The sequence below is a fragment of the Staurois parvus genome, unplaced genomic scaffold, assembly GCF_062004578.1.
Source record: "Staurois parvus isolate SC_StPar_1 unplaced genomic scaffold, SC_StPar_1.0 ptg000145l, whole genome shotgun sequence".
NCBI classification, from domain to species: Eukaryota; Metazoa; Chordata; class Amphibia; order Anura; family Ranidae; genus Staurois; species Staurois parvus.
In genome coordinates, this window is record NW_028317941.1 from 22,291,462 (window position 1) to 22,310,235 (window position 18,774).

The 18,774-nt window shown below is 43.4% G+C and overlaps 1 protein-coding gene across 2 annotated transcripts in view; it reads right to left on the reverse strand.

The window, feature by feature from the left end:
- The window catches only part of MED14 (mediator complex subunit 14), a 92,803-nt gene extending 87,753 nt beyond the window's left edge, over positions 1–5,050 (reverse strand). For both annotated transcript variants that reach the window (XM_089673925.1, XM_089673924.1), the window contains exon 1: positions 4,718–5,050. In XM_089673925.1, coding sequence (XP_089530051.1) covers positions 4,718–4,902 — 185 coding nt within the window. In that variant the 5' untranslated portion in view covers positions 4,903–5,050. The remainder of the gene's footprint in view (positions 1–4,717) is intronic.
- Between the last annotated feature and the right edge of the window lie 13,724 nt (positions 5,051–18,774).

Genomic DNA, 18,774 nt, shown 5'->3' on the forward strand with positions numbered 1-18,774 from the left:
CTTGAAGTACTACCGCACTCAACAGCCCCATGGCAGTTCATTGAGAACTACAAGCTGTCAGCCACAAAGGCTGTCGGTACTTGTACTGTTCCATTCACAGAACTCTGTGGACAGAGCCCTGCAGGGCCGGGTTATCTTCCAACAATGACATCAGGCAACCGGAGAAGATGCTAGCTCACTATCAGTAGGAGACGGGAGAGAGGCTGCAGCTGCTGGAACATGTTATATGTTCCACCCTAAATATGGGTGGAACATGTAACTTATCCTTTAAAGTGTTACTAAACCCAGGATCCTGCATTTACTATGTCTACTCTCCCACAGTACACACAACATGGAAGTGCAATTATTTTAGTAAATATAAACTGCTAAATACCTTTTCTCATCAGCAGTTAAATCAGTCTTGTGACTTCTATCAGTGTTCAGCAGAGCACTGGTTAAAGCTTGTAGGAGTTTTCTTTCTGCTCTAGGAGGATGCAAAACCCCTGACCTCTGTCTGGACAGCGCTGATTGGCCCTGTGCTGATCATATGCACTCTCCAAAGAAAATAAGAAAAACCTCTCTAGCGATACACACCAAACTGAGTATGTGCAGAATGGCTACGGTTCAGTCTGCCTTATCAGGAGATAAAACGTGGACATTTGAAGAGGAGAAGAGAAGTCAGGATCTAACAGCCTTTTTACACAATGCAAAGGATTAACCTCTTCGGTTTCACAGTGACTATAACAAGCATGCTTTGCTGCATATACAGACTGATTTTACTGTTGTGGGTTTAGTAACACTTTAAGGTCTCATTCACATGGGAGTACTTATATGTTACAAAACCCACAACCCAGTAAAATCAGTTTGTATATGCAGCAAAGCATGCTTGTTATAGTCACTGTGAAACCGAAGAGGTTAATCCTTTGCAATGTGTAAAAAGGCGCTTTGATCCTGTGTCCTCTGATCCTCCCCTTCTTCCATAGTCCCCAATCTATCTGCTCATTGTACAGAGCTCTAGGAGTCACTCTTCACATGCTCAGTTTGGTGTGTATTGTTAGGGAGGGTTTTCTTTTTTTGGGGGGGGTGGGAGGGTACATGTGATCAGCACAGGGCCAGTCAGCGCTTTCCAGACAGAGGATCAGAAGTCATGCAGCCTTAGAGGACAGTCAGAGGAGAATGAAGACTCCTCCTCCTCCAAGATTAACCAGTGCTCGTTCGGACACTGATAGGGAGTAAAAAGACTGCTATGTACTGCTGAGAAAACGTATTTAGCAGTTTATATTGACTAAAATAATTGCATTTCCATGTTCTGTGTAATGTGGGATACCAGATATAGTGAATGCAGGGTCCTGGGTTTACTAACACTTTAAGCGTTCATCTTCGCATCAGCATGCAGGCAGTCCCAGTTATGTCTAATAGGATACAGCTGCTGTTCCCAATTTGCGAGCCATGCAGGTGCGTGGGAGAATGTCACCAGCACACCGAGGATCACCAGTCCAAAAGTTTTAATGAACGATCACATAGTTACAACAAGGAAACGTTTCGGAGTCCTGCAGGACCCCTTCATCAGGCATTAGTGACATGACTGATGAAGTGGTCCTGCGAAACTCCGAAACGTTGCCTTGCTGTAACTATGTGATCGTTCATTGAAACCTTTGGACTGGTGATCCTCGGTGTGCTGGTGACATTCTCCTTTGCTGATTCTGTTCGGTTCCAGAAGACAGACACTGCAGCACCTACTTATACACACAGCCATTTATAACGCAGGAACATGTGCATTTGGATTGTACACTTCCAAGTAGATGCGTGTCCCTGAATGTACAATGTCTGCATTCCAGGAAATGCACCTCCATGACTTTCAAATTGGGAACAGTGGCTGTGTTCATGAAGCTGCGGAGGTTCAGCAGACATGAATGGGACATCTTTGCATCCCATATAGGGACAGACAGCATACTTAAAGCGAAACAAGTCCGTTACTGTGAGCAGGCAGACTCCTTATTGCAGACAAGACATGCCATGTCCCTTCTGCACTAAAGTACCCCTACCTGCCTGCTCTCAGTGGTCTCCAGGGCTGGCCTGATCCCTGTGTGGCAGGATGACGTCGTTCAGGGCCGGCCAAAGACTGGCACACTGAAGAAGAAGCAGGCAAAGGATGGGGACCCCGTTGGAGGAAATGTAGGGACTGATCCCTTTAGTTCTGCTTTAAGTATGCCCATGTGAATGAGGCCTTACAGATTGATTACATTTCCTCTTTCACCCAGTCATAACTTCTAAAAAGAAAGTAAAATCACACAGACCTCAAAGCCAGCAAAGAAAACCCTGCGCCATTCATCCCTCTACACCAGTGGTCTCCAAACTGTGGCCCCGGGGCCAGATGCTGCCCTTTGCTTGCTTTTGTCTGGCCCCTGGGTCACTCTTTCATCCACTGATACCAACGGGGCAAAATTCCCCCACTGACACCAATGAAGGGGCACAATTTCTCCCAATGACACAAACAATGGGGCCCAATGATGGGGTACAATTCCTCCCAATGACACCAATGAAAGGGCACAATTTCTCCCAATGACACCAATAATGGGGCCCAGTGATAGGGTACAATTCCTCCCAATGACACCAATGATGGGGTGCAATTCCTCCCAATGAAGGGGCACAACATCTCCCAATGACACCAACAACGGGGCCCAATGATGGGGTACAATTCCTCCGAATAACACCAATGATGAGGCACAATTCCGCCCAATGACACCAATGATGGGGTACAATTCCTATCAATGACACCAATGAAGGGGCACAACTTCTCCCAATGACACCAACAACGGGGCCCAATGATGGGGTACAATTTCTTCGAATAACACCAATGATGAGGCACAATTCCTCCCAATGACACCAATGATGGGGTGCAATTCCTCCCAATGAAGGGGCACAACTTCTCCCAATGACACCAACGGGGCCCAATGATGGGGTACTATTCCTCCGAATAACACCAATGACGAGGCACAATTCCTTCCACTGACACCAACGACGGGGCACAACTCCTCCCACTGACACCAACGACGGGGCACAACTCCTCCCACTGACACCAACGACGGGGCACAACTCCTCCCACTGACACCAACGACGGGGCACAACTTCTCCCAATGACACCAACGACGGGGCACAACTCCTCCCACTGTCACCGACGGGGCACAACTTCTCCCAATGACACCAACGACGGGGCACAACTTCTCCCAATGACGGGGCACAACTTCTCCCAATGACACCAACGACGGGGCACAACTTCTCCCAATGACACCAACGACGGGGCACAACTTCTCCCAATGACACCAACGACGGGGCACAACTTCTCCCAATGACACCAACGACGGGGCACAACTTCTCCCAATGACACCAACGACGGGGCACAACTTCTCCCAATGACACCAACGACGGGGCACAACTTCTCCCAATGACACCAACGACGGGGCACAACTTCTCCCAATGACACCAACGACGGGGCACAACTTCTCCCAATGACACCAACGACGGGGCACAACTTCTCCCAATGACACCAACAACAGGGCCCAATGATGGGGTACAATTCCTCCGAAAAACACCAATGAGGCACAACTTCTCCCAATGACACCAACAACTGGGCCAACTCCTCCCAATGACACCAACGACGTGGCACAACTTCTCCCAATGACACCAACGACGGGGCACAACTTCTCCCAATGACACCAACGACAGGGCACAACTTCTCCCAATGACACCAACGACGGGGCACAGCTTCTCCCAATGACACCAACGACGGGGCACAGCTTCTCCCAATGACACCAACGACGGGGCACAGCTTCTCCCAATGACACCAACGACGGGGCACAGCTTCTCCCAATGACACCAACGACGGGGCACAGCTTCTCCCAATGACACCAACGACGGGGCACAACTTCTCCCAATGACACCAACGACGGGGCACAACTTCTCCCAACGACGGGGCACAACTTCTCCCAATGACACCAACGACGGGGCACAACTTCTCCCAATGACACCAACGACAGGGCACAACTTCTCCCAATGACACCAATGACGGGGCACAACTTCTCCCAATGACACCAACGACGGGGCACAACTTCTCCCAATGACACCAACAACAGGGCCCAATGATGGGGTACAATTCCTCCGAATAACACCAATGAGGCACAACTTCTCCCAATGACACCAACAACTGGGCCAACTTCTCCCAATGACACCAACGTGGCACAACTTCTCCCAATGACACCAACGACGGGGCACAACTTCTCCCAATGACACCAACAACGGGGCCCAATGATGGGGTACAATTCCTCCAAATAACACCAATGACGAGGCACAATTCCTCCCAATGACACAAACAATGGGGCACTATTCCTTCCACTGACATCAAAGATGGGGCATTTTGTTCCATACTGACGTTGGGACCTTTTCTACTCCCGATGGCCCCCCTAAAAACTGAACAGCAGTAAACTGGCCCTTTGCTTAGACGGTTTGGGGACCCCTGCTCTACACAAACCAACACCAGTGATGTGTATACATCCATTGTAACAAATGACTCCTCTCTACTCCTATTCTGGATCAGGGACTCCGAAGTACTGAAGCCAATGCATTGCCATGACAGCCAGCATTTCCAGAAGCAGTCACCCTGGATGTTTGTCTCCCAGCAGCTGGGAATACAGTGTGATAGACTGGAGGCAATGAAGCACCATCCATACAAGTTACTTACAGGTCAGCCAGCACGTTGATCTCTTGGTAGGTCCTCTGTAGTAGGTAGTCGATGAGTGTACTGAGGCGGTAGCCATGACTGGCCGTAGCTGAGGCGACTACTGCCCCCGGAGGAGGAGGCTGAGGGGCAGTGGTGGGAGCCCCAGTCACCACCAGCTGACTGCTCTCTAGCTGTACAGGAGGCATTCTGCCCGGGACTCACACTCTACGACTCACAGACACTACGGCTCCTCAGGAGAAAACATGGGCTCCCCTTTGCCTCACAAAACCTAAATTCTGCCAAAACAGAAAGCAAATGCGTGCGATCCCACCACAGGCGGCCTCCTCCTTCTCACACCGGAAGGGAATGCAGTAGCAGCAGCGGGGGAAGGGACTAAACCGGAAGAGACGCCAGGATAGCATTGCGCATGTGTGAAGAGTCCACTCCGGCTTGTCATTGGCTGCTCCAAGCATTAAGTCTGGCACAGGGGAGCCGTCAGCAGCTGCTGGGTGTCACACAGTCTCAGTACAGTCTGGGCTCCTGTATGTGAGCGTGTGACAGAGGAGCAGCGGAATCATCATAATCTGCACAGTCAGCTCTCCTTCCTCTCCTAGCTCTCTCTAGTTCATAGCACTTCATACCAGACAGACTCAACTCCTGGGCACATAGAAAACATTAGTATCCTACGTGCCCTGTGACTAAATGTTGCAGATTTATTTCAGGAACTTATAAAGCGCCTTCAATTTGTACATATATCCAGGGGTTAGACAACAAAATGGAAACGATTCATTATTTGCTGATGTGAAAGTGACGTGTTCCGTGTTGAAAGCGGGTGTGATGTAACATTATTTTGCTTCCGCTGTGTGATGAGACACCTAGCTAACAGGTGGAAGCCTCACTGTGTGCGCTGCTAGTAATACGGAGTTGTGTCAGATGTTACTGAGCTTCAAAGAGGGAAAATAGTTGGTGCCCACTTAGCTGGTGCCTCTGACTTAAGTTGCCAATTTATTTGCCATGTTCCGTGAAGACTGAGATTGAGCTCTGCAGTCACTTCAGCAGTTGTTTTCTTACTCCGGGTCACAATCCTGCGCAATGTCCTTTTGTCTCTTTCGATCAGTTGACCATGTTGACTGCACTTATGCTTATCAGACGATGTTTTCCTGGAAACTATATGCTGTCATAACCTTTGACACTGTACCTCGCAACACGGCAAATAGGCAACTTCAATCACAGAGGAAGAGCTACTCAACACTTTACGCCAAAGAAATGAAGCACTGCATTGGAAATATGGAATTGAGATGTTACTTTAACCGCTTCTGCACCGCCTTATAGCAGAAATACTGCTACAGGGCGGCACGGGTGCGCAAAATCACATATTTACATGATTTTGCATTGCCCGCGCTGCCATCCGTGGATACGGCTGTCAATCACCGGGTCCCGGCTGGTGATTACTTGCCGGCACCCGGTGATTTCCCGACGGGGAGGAGAACTGTTTTGTTTACTAACCGTTCTCCTCCCTGTCAGCTCGGGCACACTGCTTTGGATGGCCATCCAAAGCAGTGTGCTTACAGAGAAGCACACTGACACGGCCCCTATGTAAAACACTCCCAGCACACAGTTAACCCTTTGATTGCCCCTCATGTTAACCCCTTCCTGCCCAGTGCCATTAGTACAGTGTCAGTGCTTTTTATTAGCAATGATCACTGTATTGGTGTCACTGGGGATGTCAGTAACACCAAGTCATTTCCCCCCAGTGTCAGAATGTCTGCCGCAGTCTCGCTATAAGTCGCTGATCGCCACCATTACTAGTAAAAAAAATTAATTCCACTATCTATATCGCCATGTGTAAATGCTAATACTTTCAAGTAAACCAATTAATTTACACGTATTGGGATTTGTTTTTAGCAAAGACATGCAGCAGAATACATTTTGGCCTAAATTTATGACTAAATTTGATTTTTTAAATTTTTTTACTAGACATGTTTAATAGCAAAAAGTCAAAAATATTGTTTTTTTTTCTCAAAATTGTCAGTCTTTTTTTTATAGCGCAAAAAATTAAAACCCGCACAGGAGATCAAATACCACTGAAAGAAAGCTCAATTAGTGGGAAAAAAGGACGTAAATTTAATTTGGGTGCAGAGCTGCATGACCGCGCAATTAAATTAAGTAAAGCAGTGCCATAACGCAAAAAATGGCCTGATCCGGAAGGGGGGTAAATTCTCAGGAGGGCAAGTGGTTAATATATGCATTTTCATAACAAGTATAGACATTCTATTTTCTCTTGCTTACAGTATGTCATCTATGCCAAATGAACACCATCCTTCTTATACACCCTGTGTTTGACAAATGTCCCGAACGTGTTGTCACCTGTTTGCCATGCTCATCTTCATCTAAAACCACAGCCAGTGTACATTCTGTACAATTACAATCCACTCAGATATAATTAGAGCCCATACACTTATAAAAACACAAGGTGTACTTGACATGGGGGTGTTGTGTGTTGACTTATAAGTTAACAGAAAGTGACCATAAAGCCTGACACAGCTGACCCGAAAAGGTTGGAAAACATATGAACACATCAGAAGATGGTAGAGTATAAGATAGCACTTGAAAAGACTATTGACAACAAATTAACATCTGAGTATGTTTTGGGTGTCACCGTGTCTGTGATTTTACTACCAAGAAACCTCTTTGGAGGAATGGGTTTGGGAGAGAAACCCTAAAATGGAAGAGTAGAGGAAAAGTCTTGTGAGAAGATAAGAAAAGAAGTAAAAAAAAACAGGGGAACTATTATGATGTGGCAGTAAAGGGGATGCTACATGCTAAGATCTCTGGAACCACCACTGGTCTCCTATGTCTGAAAGTGCCATCACCAGGTCTGATAATCAAACATTTAATACTCATTAAATATAATGTGTGGTTGGTGTCAGATGCAGAAAAGAAGTGCATTGGGCAGAACAGGTAAACGCCTTTGAGTGGGGGGTTGCAGCATTCAGCAAGTGCAGGGATGACTTTTATTATTCCATAGAAACCTGGTTGACATGTAACAAATTCCAAATATGATCTGGACCATGGTCCACTGAAGTCAGCTGGAGGATTATTTTATGGACCTCCATCAAAAGAGTATGTAATACCAGACATTGCCAGGAGATATGCAGGAGTGTCCCGAGGTCCTTTTGAGACCTCCAGCATTCCTTCGGGATCAAGGTATAAATTTTTGTTCAATAGCTCTGGAACTTGGTACCACCTAGAGAGCAATGTATACCCTAGTTCCTGAGAGTGATTCGCCATGGAGAATGTTTGTGCCATAGTGATGGCTCTATCAGTCTGAGCTTTTTACAGGGTCCTCAGAAATTCTTATTATATATAGGGGGGACAAAGTCCCCTGGTGGAGCATTTCGTAGTTTGTAGATAGTAGAAAGCAAGTGGGTATCACGGGTCCCAACCTCACAAAGCTACACAAATGGAGAAAGGAGCCTGGTATAAGGTTTGTGGTCTGGCATCGAGATTAAAAAGTGCCTGAGTTAGAAAGTAATAAATATAGATTGTCTCTGACAAAAAAAATATATGGTAAACTATAAAATAATTATTTAAACTTGTGAGCAAAAAGAGCAAAAATGGCTCTGACAGCAAAAGGGTTAAACACAAATGTATATACTGCAGCCTACAAATCCTTGGATGTGGTGGTTGCATTAATTTTCTTTTTCACTTTCTTTCTTTCTTTCTTTCTTTCTTTCTTTCTTTCTTTCTTTCTTTCTTTCCTTCTTTCTTTCTTTCCTTTCCGTCTTTCTTTCCCCTAGTGATTCGACCAGTAAGTCTGTTATTTTTCAACTTACTTCAACAGACCAAGCGGCAGTTAGAAGAGCTGAGACAAATCATTTAACACTGACAGGAGTGATTAATGCTTTATTTATTTATTTAATCATGTAAAACCTTTATCTTAAAAGGAAAAAAAACTGGTTTGCTGTAACTGTTTATAAAGTGTTAGCTGGAGCAGTTTTATTTGTTAATCAAGGCCATCTAAATCTGCTAGGACATCTTCCCCTACCCTCTCCCCAGACTGACAATGCTGCTGTTCAAAGCTGTCTCTGTTGCTTCTTCATTCAGAGTGGAGCCACTAAAAGACAAGGAGTGTGTTACTGGCTGGACCACCAGATGAACGTAAAAGATAAAAAAGCCAAAAAAAAAGAAAACAAATGGAGCTAGCATATTAAGGGTCAATTCACACTATAGAAACACAGTGCAGATATGTTCCAGATGCATTTCTGCATGTGCGGTTTTGCTGCATTTTTGGCGCTTTCAATGCATTTGTTGATGTGTTCTGGTGTGTTTTTTGACATGTTCTGGTGAGTTTTTGAAGCTTTCCAGTTCATTTTCTCCCCTCTCTTTTTATTCTTCAGTTGTAATAGGGGCATGCTTTCCAGTGTGTTTTTGCTGCATTCCGGTGCGGTTTGATGCGTTTTACCGCGTTCCAGTACAGTTCTGTGCAGGAATAATGCAGCCTGTTCTGCTTTTTTTCTGCATCCGGAATGCACTGGAACTGAAAGCACTGATGTGAACTATGACATTGACAACCATATAACCTACTTCCTGTGCGTTTTGCATGCAGAAAAAAGCACTGAAATGCATGTAATGTGAACTGGCCATGCTCATTGCCTTAAGGGGTCAGGGAGCTGCTACATAAGTGGCAATTCATATGCAGTCAAGCTAGTAAGAGTTTAAAGTAGTAATAAACCCAAAACTAATAATGTATTTTATTGCAGCTTACCAATCACCAGATGTGGTGGCTGCATAAATTTCTATTTTCAGGCTTTTTTCCCTCTGTTTTCACCTGGGCATCTGGCCAGTAACACACCGCCAGTATTAGAGTGCCTCCACTTTGGATGAAGGAGCACAGGGGCACCTTTGGACAGCAGTATTGTCAGTCTGGGGGAGGGGAGCGTAAGATGGACTAGCAGATTTAGATGCACTGAAAAACTGAAGCTAAAACAGAGAGAAAAAGCTGGAAAAAAAACTAATGCAAACAGCACATCTAATGATTGGTAAGCTGCAATATAATACATTTTTGGTTTTGGGTGTCTTACAATTCAATTCTTTAATAGAAAATAGAAAATTTTTACATAGATGCATGCATGTGACTTGACAGGTTTTGTCTGGGCTTTGGAAAAAATGTATAATTAAAAAAAATACATCTCAGCCACTAGAGGTCACTGATTACTAGTTTATGTTTTAGGAATTTTATTATTACAGTATATGGAAAATTAGTGAAGGACTACAAAGAGAAGACCACTCCTACACCAATAATGGAAGTATTTTCTTGAAGAATGCAGAATACCTGCATACCCATGCTGAGGGTCTCGGAAGGTGGCATGGGACCAATTAAAAAAGCACACTTCCAGATACACACTTAGATTGGATGAAACAGATTGATTTATTAGCCCAACTGCCACTTCCTGAATGTCGCTAATGTTAGAATTTGGGGGGGAGGCATTTTACCCCCCCACTTTTACCCCCTCTGAACTCAGCAGCATTTAGGGGTATTAAAAAATGCTATACGCCTGTAAATGCACATAATTACACGCCAAAACACTCTATTTTTTAAGGTGGATTTTTATGCCAGCTCCAGGTAGTAAGATCAGTTTACAGTATTTTATTGGGCTTGTGTGCATGAGGCCATATATTACTGCTTTAACCTCCCTAGCGGTCTGATTATATCAATATTTTTGTGCTCAAAGGGGTACATCTTTTGCATGGAAATATGTAGTTTTTTTATTGCAGACCTGTAATTTTTAGGAATAACTCACTGAAATCTGCCCGAACAAGAGTCTAGTAAACATCCCGAGTATGATAAAATTTGAAACACGAAATCATAAATGATAATATAATAAATAATCGTAAAAATAATAATATAATAATAATAAATTTAATTCAATAATGTAATCAAACCAAAAACACTGAAATTTGAAATATAGCGCCAAGTTCGCACATCGCTGAGCTCAGTCACAAAATCGTTTTCAGTGTCTGATGACGAATTTCCCCACGAATCATTATCACTCAATTCTGCAAGTGGTTCTAATTTACTATCGCTGTTCTCTAGCTGGTCTAAAATCGCTTTTGACCTAAAGGGACGCTTTTTGGACGCTATGGACGTTTCTCAGTTTCCAGGCAGAAAGAACAGTAAAAATGCAGGCAGGGCACAGGACAAAGCACTAGGGACAAAATGTATGTGAAATGCTTTGATACAGTAATGTTATACTATTATTTATTTATTTCAGGTACTTATATAGCGCCGTCAATCTACACAGCGCTTTACATATATATATTGTACATTCACATCAGTCCCTAACCCTCAAGGGGCGTACTGTGTCCGCAGTCTCTGGTCATCCCCTGTACTATGTCCGCAGTCTCTGGTCATCCCCTGTACTGTGTCCGCAGTCTCTGATCATCTCCTGTACTATGTTCGCAGTCTCTGGTCATCCCCTGTACTGTGTCCGCAGTCTCTCGTCATCTCCTGTACTGTGTCTGCAGTCTCTGGTCATCCCCTGTACTGTGTCCGCAGTCTCTCGTCATCTTTTGTAGTATGTCCGCAGTCTCTGGTCATCTCCTGTACTATGTCCGCAGTCTCTGGTCATTTCCTGTACTGTCTGCAGTCCATTGGTTCAGAATATTTTTTTTCTTGTTTTTCTCCTCTAAAACCAATGCGTGTCTTATGGAGCGAAAAATACGGTATATGGAAAGCGCTGCGTAAATTGACGGCATTATATAAGTAACTGTAATAAATAAATAATGGTTGCAGATGATATTTGGATTTACCTTTCTTTTAACAAAATACATCTGCATTATCATGGGAAAAATGAAGCATCTTTTATAGGAAATATTAAGAGACATTAAATATCTGGGGATGAGTTAAATTAGGATTGGTGGAATAGGTAGATTGGTCAGAAGCTTTTCTAATTTTAGCTTTGTATGTCTTATCAGACAAAAGAAAAGGGGATAAAATGCTTTTTTTGCTGTCATAAGGACCAAAATAGCCAGTAACTGCTACTAGTAGGGTTTTTATTTATGGTTTTCCTCCTCAAAGTAAAGCACCTAGCAAAATAAAAAGCAACAGGCCATTTAGAACCACACTAATCTGCGTAATACTATAAGGCCTCGTTCATAATTGGGAATGGAACCATTTGTAATTACTTGTAGGAGAGTCAGCAGGGATCCATGCAAACAGGTGCGAGTGGGAAGCCCGACTGATAGCAAGGGGAGCCTGACAGCACACACAGCCATTTGCATGTAATCACTCATGCAGCCATTATCTATGGATAATCACCCCTGGACACCTATAGCATTATACCAGTTTACTAAATTATCCCAATTAGCCACAAACATGCATCATGCAACATTGTACTCAAACTCTCAAAATCTCTGTACAAAGAAAAACTCCAGATTCATCCACAATGAAATATATCTTTCCATGACCATGCAGTAGGTATGTGCAGATATATTGCAGTATTTTTTTTACCTGCTAAGATCTTTCTAGGTTTCAATATGCTAACTAGTCAAACAGGAGTGTAGGTAGGATGTTCACATTAATGCTGCATGTCTACATTTCTTTCTTAGGGACTGTTAGAGTCATGTGGACTGCAAAAACAGTGAGTGTTTTCACACTGAAAGATCTTTTTTCTTTTCAAACTGGAATTGGATTTTGTGAAAAGCTAAGTGCAGAAAAATTAAAAATAGAACAATCAGCACAAGGGCCATAATATGTACCTTGTGCTGATGCTCCTTCTCCATCGATTTGGGTTTTAATACAACTGTGGGTCTCTTTAAGAGAGCCCAGCTATGCCCAGTCAGAATGGCCCAGCTCCGCCATTCATAAAAACTGTGATAAACTTGCTATGAATGAAACGTGCTCTGGGAATAAAAGGGTAGACCTATCAATCATCTGCCCATCCTCCATTCATAGATCCATTTTTGTTCATAGAAAATGTAGTATGGTTTCTATGAATAGAGCATCTGTGTGGAAAGGATGATTATAGTCATACTCTCTTGATGAGAGCTGGTGACAGCCCCTTAGTTGCATTAACCCCTGCTGCATAAGATTACTATAACAGGGGGCATGGGCAGAGAAGGATTTCACAAGGTTTTCAACAGAAGAGGCATCAGCATAAGGGATCTTACTGAGTTATGTCCCTTTAGCTGATTTTTTTTTTTGCTTGCTTCCTACGCATTTCCCACACTGCATTCACAATGCACTGTAGTTGAATTCTGTGATGGTTGTAAATGTTAACTTAATGGCCCCCCAAATGTAGGTCACAAATGTAGTGTGTTTGCCTTCATTGGATCGCATGGTACAGTAGTACCATGCTATCTGGTTGCTGCACGTTTTTCAAAGTAGTGCATGCTCTACACTTGGTGTGGTCCAGTACCATTTCATTGCACTGCACCTGGATCGCGTGTGAAATACACAGACATGCACATGTTCCTGTGCGGTATGGTGTGAACTGGCCCTTTAATAGCACCTCCTGGAGTTGTATATAATCTACAATAAATATGCTCTATTTTTTCTGATCCTTGAAGTTTATTCCAATAACATCTCAGATATTATAACGTATGATGCCTAAAAAGATTTGATGGTATTGGAATACAATGTTCATGTATTTGTTTTCAACAACTACATCAGCATCAGTATTCAGTAGAGATATATTCTTCAGTCAGTAGATGGCAGTGTTTATAAGTTTGTAGCTGTATCTATGGCTAAACTCCATGTGTTTTCGTAATATTAAAGTTCCTGTTTCCTGTCTGCAGAGAAGCAGCAGATAAACATGCATTGTATGTTCTCTGGGGTTATGTACAGAATCAATAACAGGTTTTGGGCTGAAACACCCAGTCATAGCCTGCTACAGAAAAGAAGTGCAATATACAGCAACAGAAAGAAGACTGCAACAGAATAAAAGAAAATGGCCAGTAACAGCTGCAACAAAGCTTTCAATTGCAAATCTGATGAACCAGAATTAACAGTCTTTGAAATTTAAGATAAAAAAGCATGCTATGCATAAAGGCTCAAGGTTTTTAACCTTCATGCATGCTATGCATAAAGGTAAAAAACCTTCTGTGTGCAGCAGTGCCCCGAGCCCCCTCAATATGATGTGAACTACAGCCTTGGCTGTCCCGATCTCAGCCTCCTCATTGGCTGAGACAGCAAGCGGGAGCCATTGGCTCCCGCTGCTGTCAATCACAGACAGTCAGCCAATAAGAAGAGAGGGGGCGGAGCAGTGGGTGCCTCCATAGCAAGCTGCTTGCTACAAGGGCACCAACAGAAAGGAGGCGCCAGGAGAGCTTGTGGGGGACCAGAGAAGAGGAGGATCCAGGCTGCTCTGTGCAAAACCACTGCATAGAGCAGGTAAGTATAGCATGTTTGTTATTTTACAAAAAAAATATGAACCTTTAGTATTGCTTTAAGTCAGGCCAGAACACCCTTCAAGTGAATGGACAGAGAAAGATCAGATAACTCACAATCTCTCTTAGCACAGAAGATGATCAAATCATACATATATGTAAGTGTGGGAAGGATTACAAAAAGTGAATGAAAGAGCTAATCTTAGCAATAAACTGTAGAAAAGCTATTAGAAAGCTATACCAAACCAAGCTAATGAAAGGCCAGAATATGCAGGATGACATAAGGCACACCTTGGAAATGGTTAAACACCTGAGAGGTATAGAAGAAATAAAATATTTTCATGTCACAGCACTGTTACTTATTGGTTTACCAGAAAGTTATGAAACGCTTGTCACAGCACTTGATGCACATCCAGATGATGAACTGACATTGGAATGTGTTAGCAGCAAGCTTTTGGATGAATATAAGAGTAAAAGAGAATGCATTAATAGTGTTTGTGCTGTTGTCTTCTTTAGAGATGAAAATAGGAATAAAAACACTAACATGCAAAAGGGAACATGTGAATGCTTTGTGTGCAAGAAACAAGGTAATTTAAAAGCAGATTGCAGAATCTAGAAAGGTAGAATGCAAACACAATCTAAACTACAAAAGGCAAAATGTGTGAAGGAAGAAACTCATTTTTCTTCAGATAATGAATATATTTTTCAATTCAAAAGTTGCACCTCATCTTTAAAGACTTTGTGTGTTGATTCAGGAGCTATGAGTCACATGACAAATTACAGAATTTCTTTATTCACCTTGACCAGAGTGAAACAGAAAAAAATCCCCACGTCTAAAAGGCAAATAACGGAATCAGAAGGACTAGAAGACAGTTTTCTTTACTGCCCTATTTCCCACTAGGAAGATACTTGTGAACAATGTCCTTTGTGTCCCTGCTCTTGAAACTTTTGAAACAAATCTTTTGTCAGTTAAAAAGCTTACAAAACAAGATGACAATTGTGCCATCACAAAAGGAGATATCTTGCTTGTAAAGGCTGAAGTTACAGATGCACTGTATCAACTGAACTGCAATGAGGTGGCTGTAAATACTGCCAAGGAGGAAAAACATTCAACCCGCATTCACACATGGCACAGACGACATGGGCACAGAACTTCTGACATAATAAAGAATTTAACTGAGAATGACTGTGCAAGTGGATAAAAAGTATTCTATCTGATCAAACAATGAAATGCACCAACTATGTAATAGAAAAAATGACAAGAAAAGCCTTTCCAAAGCAGAGTAACAGCAGAGCTTAAAAAACCTCTGGACTTAATTAATTCAGATCTTTGTGGTTGAATGGAAAATTTCACTCCAGGAAAGAAAAGGTACTTTCTCACTTTTTTTGAGGGATATTTTTGAGGGAAACTTTTTTTATGGCCCATAAAGCAATTGCTTTGATGTGGATACAACCTACCCAACCCTTCTTTACATCAATGGATCCTTATGGTTAACCAATTCATTTCATACAAAAATAATATATATTTCATTTTTAAGTTTAATAAAGTTTATGACTCCTGGAACAATTGAGTACTGTCCGTGATACTTTTTTTATTTGCACTAACATCCAAATTTTCAGGACAAGCTTTCGGGTCCAAATACACAATATTTTAGCAGAATGTTGATAAGACCATCTCTGAGGAAAAAAAAAACAAAGGCAATCAGCAACAGTAAACTTGGATAATTAGTGAGATAAAGCAGGGAGAAAGTTATGGACTGGGAAAGGGGAGGGGGGAATCATAGGAGTGATACTGGTCATAAAACTGTTGGATAGTGATTTAGAAAACTGAGGTGCACATTTAGTCCATTATATTTTGTGGCAAGTAGAATTATTGTTGTTAGGCCTCATGCACATAGAATGTTTTGCCAAATCCTCTTGAAGCCTTTCCCCCTGGCAGCAATGTTTTGGCAGAAAAAAATGCTTGTAAAAGTATGTAATGCTTTTAGTCATCTTTAGGTGCATGAAACGCTTGGGGATTAATCCATAATAATTTATTCTGTCCACTGAAATGAATTAACGCAGAAGCGCTAAACACGCCTATTGTTAAGGCACATTTACACGTGTTTACAGGCGTCAAGCATTTCTGCTGCCAAAACAAAACTGTTCCTTGGACACACTGGCAGTGTTTTTTTTCTGCCTCTAAACTCCTATGTCTGCATGGACACATAGCCTAACACAAGGGGCATTTGGAGACAGGAAAAAAAAACACCGCACCTTCTAGGCGCAGCTAAAAAAAGATCCAGTGTGCATGAGGCCTTAGATCAAAAGTTGTCATGTGTTTTGAAGTTGTAAACTAAAACATTCATGTCTTCCATAGTGTGGTTTGGTTAGGAGAAATGATGTCACACAGGAGTGCTGAAATCTTTCTTATGTTATTTAATGGTGTAAATTTCTGTGTAAATTCATCCTTATTTGTCATTTCTGTCTTGTTTCACCAGTGTAAGAGCCTTTGCTGCAATTTTTGCATCGGATGAGGTGCACAACATTACTGGAGGTACAGGTGTATGATCCCATAATAATGAAGGCCCAGCCTGTGTGTGTGAGACACTTTTTAATGGATTTATATGGCTGCACAGCTTGCAGCCTTTTTTGTTGTAGGGTTTGGTTCCTTGATTTGTAACTTCATAGTCAGAATGAAGTTTCCTGCTAATTAGTTTATGTCTGAGGTTGGGTGTTTACCTGAAAGCCAGTGTTGGGGGTTGTTGGAATATTTCTTTCAGCATTTCATCCTCTGTTATGATGGGTTGCAAATCTTTGATTTTCTTTCTTATCCTTTCTAGTGTTGGATTGTATGTGGTTATTAGAGGTCTTTGTATTGTAGGCAGGGGCATATTTACCACAAGGAAAACAAGGCATTTGCCTAGGGTGGCATCTTTCAGAGGGGCAGCAGCATTTTTCAGGGGGGCAGCGCAGCGCCCTTAAAGAAGGGATGGAAGGAGGGACACAAGCAGCATGGGGACCAGGTGGGATCTGATAGAGGCTGCGGGTTGCTTGATGGTGTATGCAGAGACTGATTCTTATCCCTGGGGATGTCCAGAGCTGTGAAGGTGAGTGTCTTCTATCTCACTGGGGTGGGGGGGGGGTTGCCAGTGTATGGGGGGAGGTGGTAGTGGAAGGCTCTCTCTGGTGGGGGGCTCGGGTGTTGTTGGTCAACGTCAGGCACTCTTCATGGGGGAGGGGGGTGTTGATCGGTGTCAGGGTCTCTCTGTGTGGGGGCCGATTTTTGTGTTGCCTAGGGCAGTACAAAACCTAAATACAACACTGGGGGGGGGGCAATTTTTGTGTTGCCTAGGGCAGTACAAATCCTAAATACAACACTGGGGGGAAGGCAATTTTTGTGTTGGCTAGGGCAGCACGAAACCTAAACACACCACTGATTGTAGGGGATTGTCTCTTCGGGTTTTTGGGGTCGTGTTTATGCTGATGGTTGTGTCCTTGTAACCTTTGTTATGAAAGGTGTCAACTAGTGTTCTGAGACATTTATTTCTGTCTTCTGGGTCCGACCTAATTTGGTGGTATCCAGAGGTGGACTGACAACTCATGGGGCCCCGGGGCAATAGGGGATCATGGGGCCCCTGTGTCCTTGCCCAAACTCAAAAAAGCCTATGAAAAATGTACCAGGGGCATCTCATGGGGCCCCCTACTGACCCCGGGCCCTCGGGCAGTGCCCTAGTTTTCAAATGGTCAGTCCGCCCCTGGTTGTATCTGATGGCCTGGCTGTGTATGATGGCCATTCAGTGTGTTTGGGGTGGAAGCTGGAACTGTAGAGATAATTGCATTTGTCAGTGGCTTTCCTGTGTATAGAGGTGTGCAGCTTGTCATCCCTGCTGGATACTGCAAAGTTAGGAACAGGGGCGACTGACAACTCATGGGGTCCCCGGGCAATAGGGGATCATGGGGCCCTGTGTCCTTGCCCAAACTCAAAAAAGCTTATGAAAAAGGTACCAGGGGCATCTCATGGGGCCCCCTACTGACCCTGGGCCCTTGGGCAGTACCCGAGTTTGCAAATGGTCAGTCCGCCCCTGGTTAGGAAATGACCTCAAGCATGATGGTTTTGACAAAGAAGATGTGTCCTTTGAAACCTCTTACTGCCCCCTCCTTGCCCTCCCCCTCCTCTCTCTCTACAATGTTTGGAGATCCAGGAGGCAGTGTCAGCAGTGTTAGCTATTAGCAGTGTTTGACTTCGCTATGCTGGCTGGGGGATTCTAAATTATTACCTACTACATACACTTGGAATTGTTTCTATGGTGCGATCTGCAACAAAGTTGTTTGTCAAGAGTTTACACTGTACCAAGATGACAAGGCAGTGTCAAGGGTGTTGACCATTAGTGGAGCTTGACAGCTGTCAAACTCACTCCTTCCTTATGCTGGCTGAGGGATTCTGAATGGTTACTACTTCACACACTTGGAATTGCTTCTATGTTGCGATCTGCACCAGAGCTGTTTAGCAAACATTCTACATATGAGTGTACCATTTTTTAATTGTTCAATAAAACTACATGTACTGCTGCCGGAGATCCCGCGCTGCTGTTCTTTTGGTGTTTTTTTTCAGACTGTTTCTGGATCTTCCCGGGTCTATTGGTAGCTGCAGGATCTTTTGGGCATTTTTCATTTCATCTGCTCCCCCCATCTCCACAGACTATTGG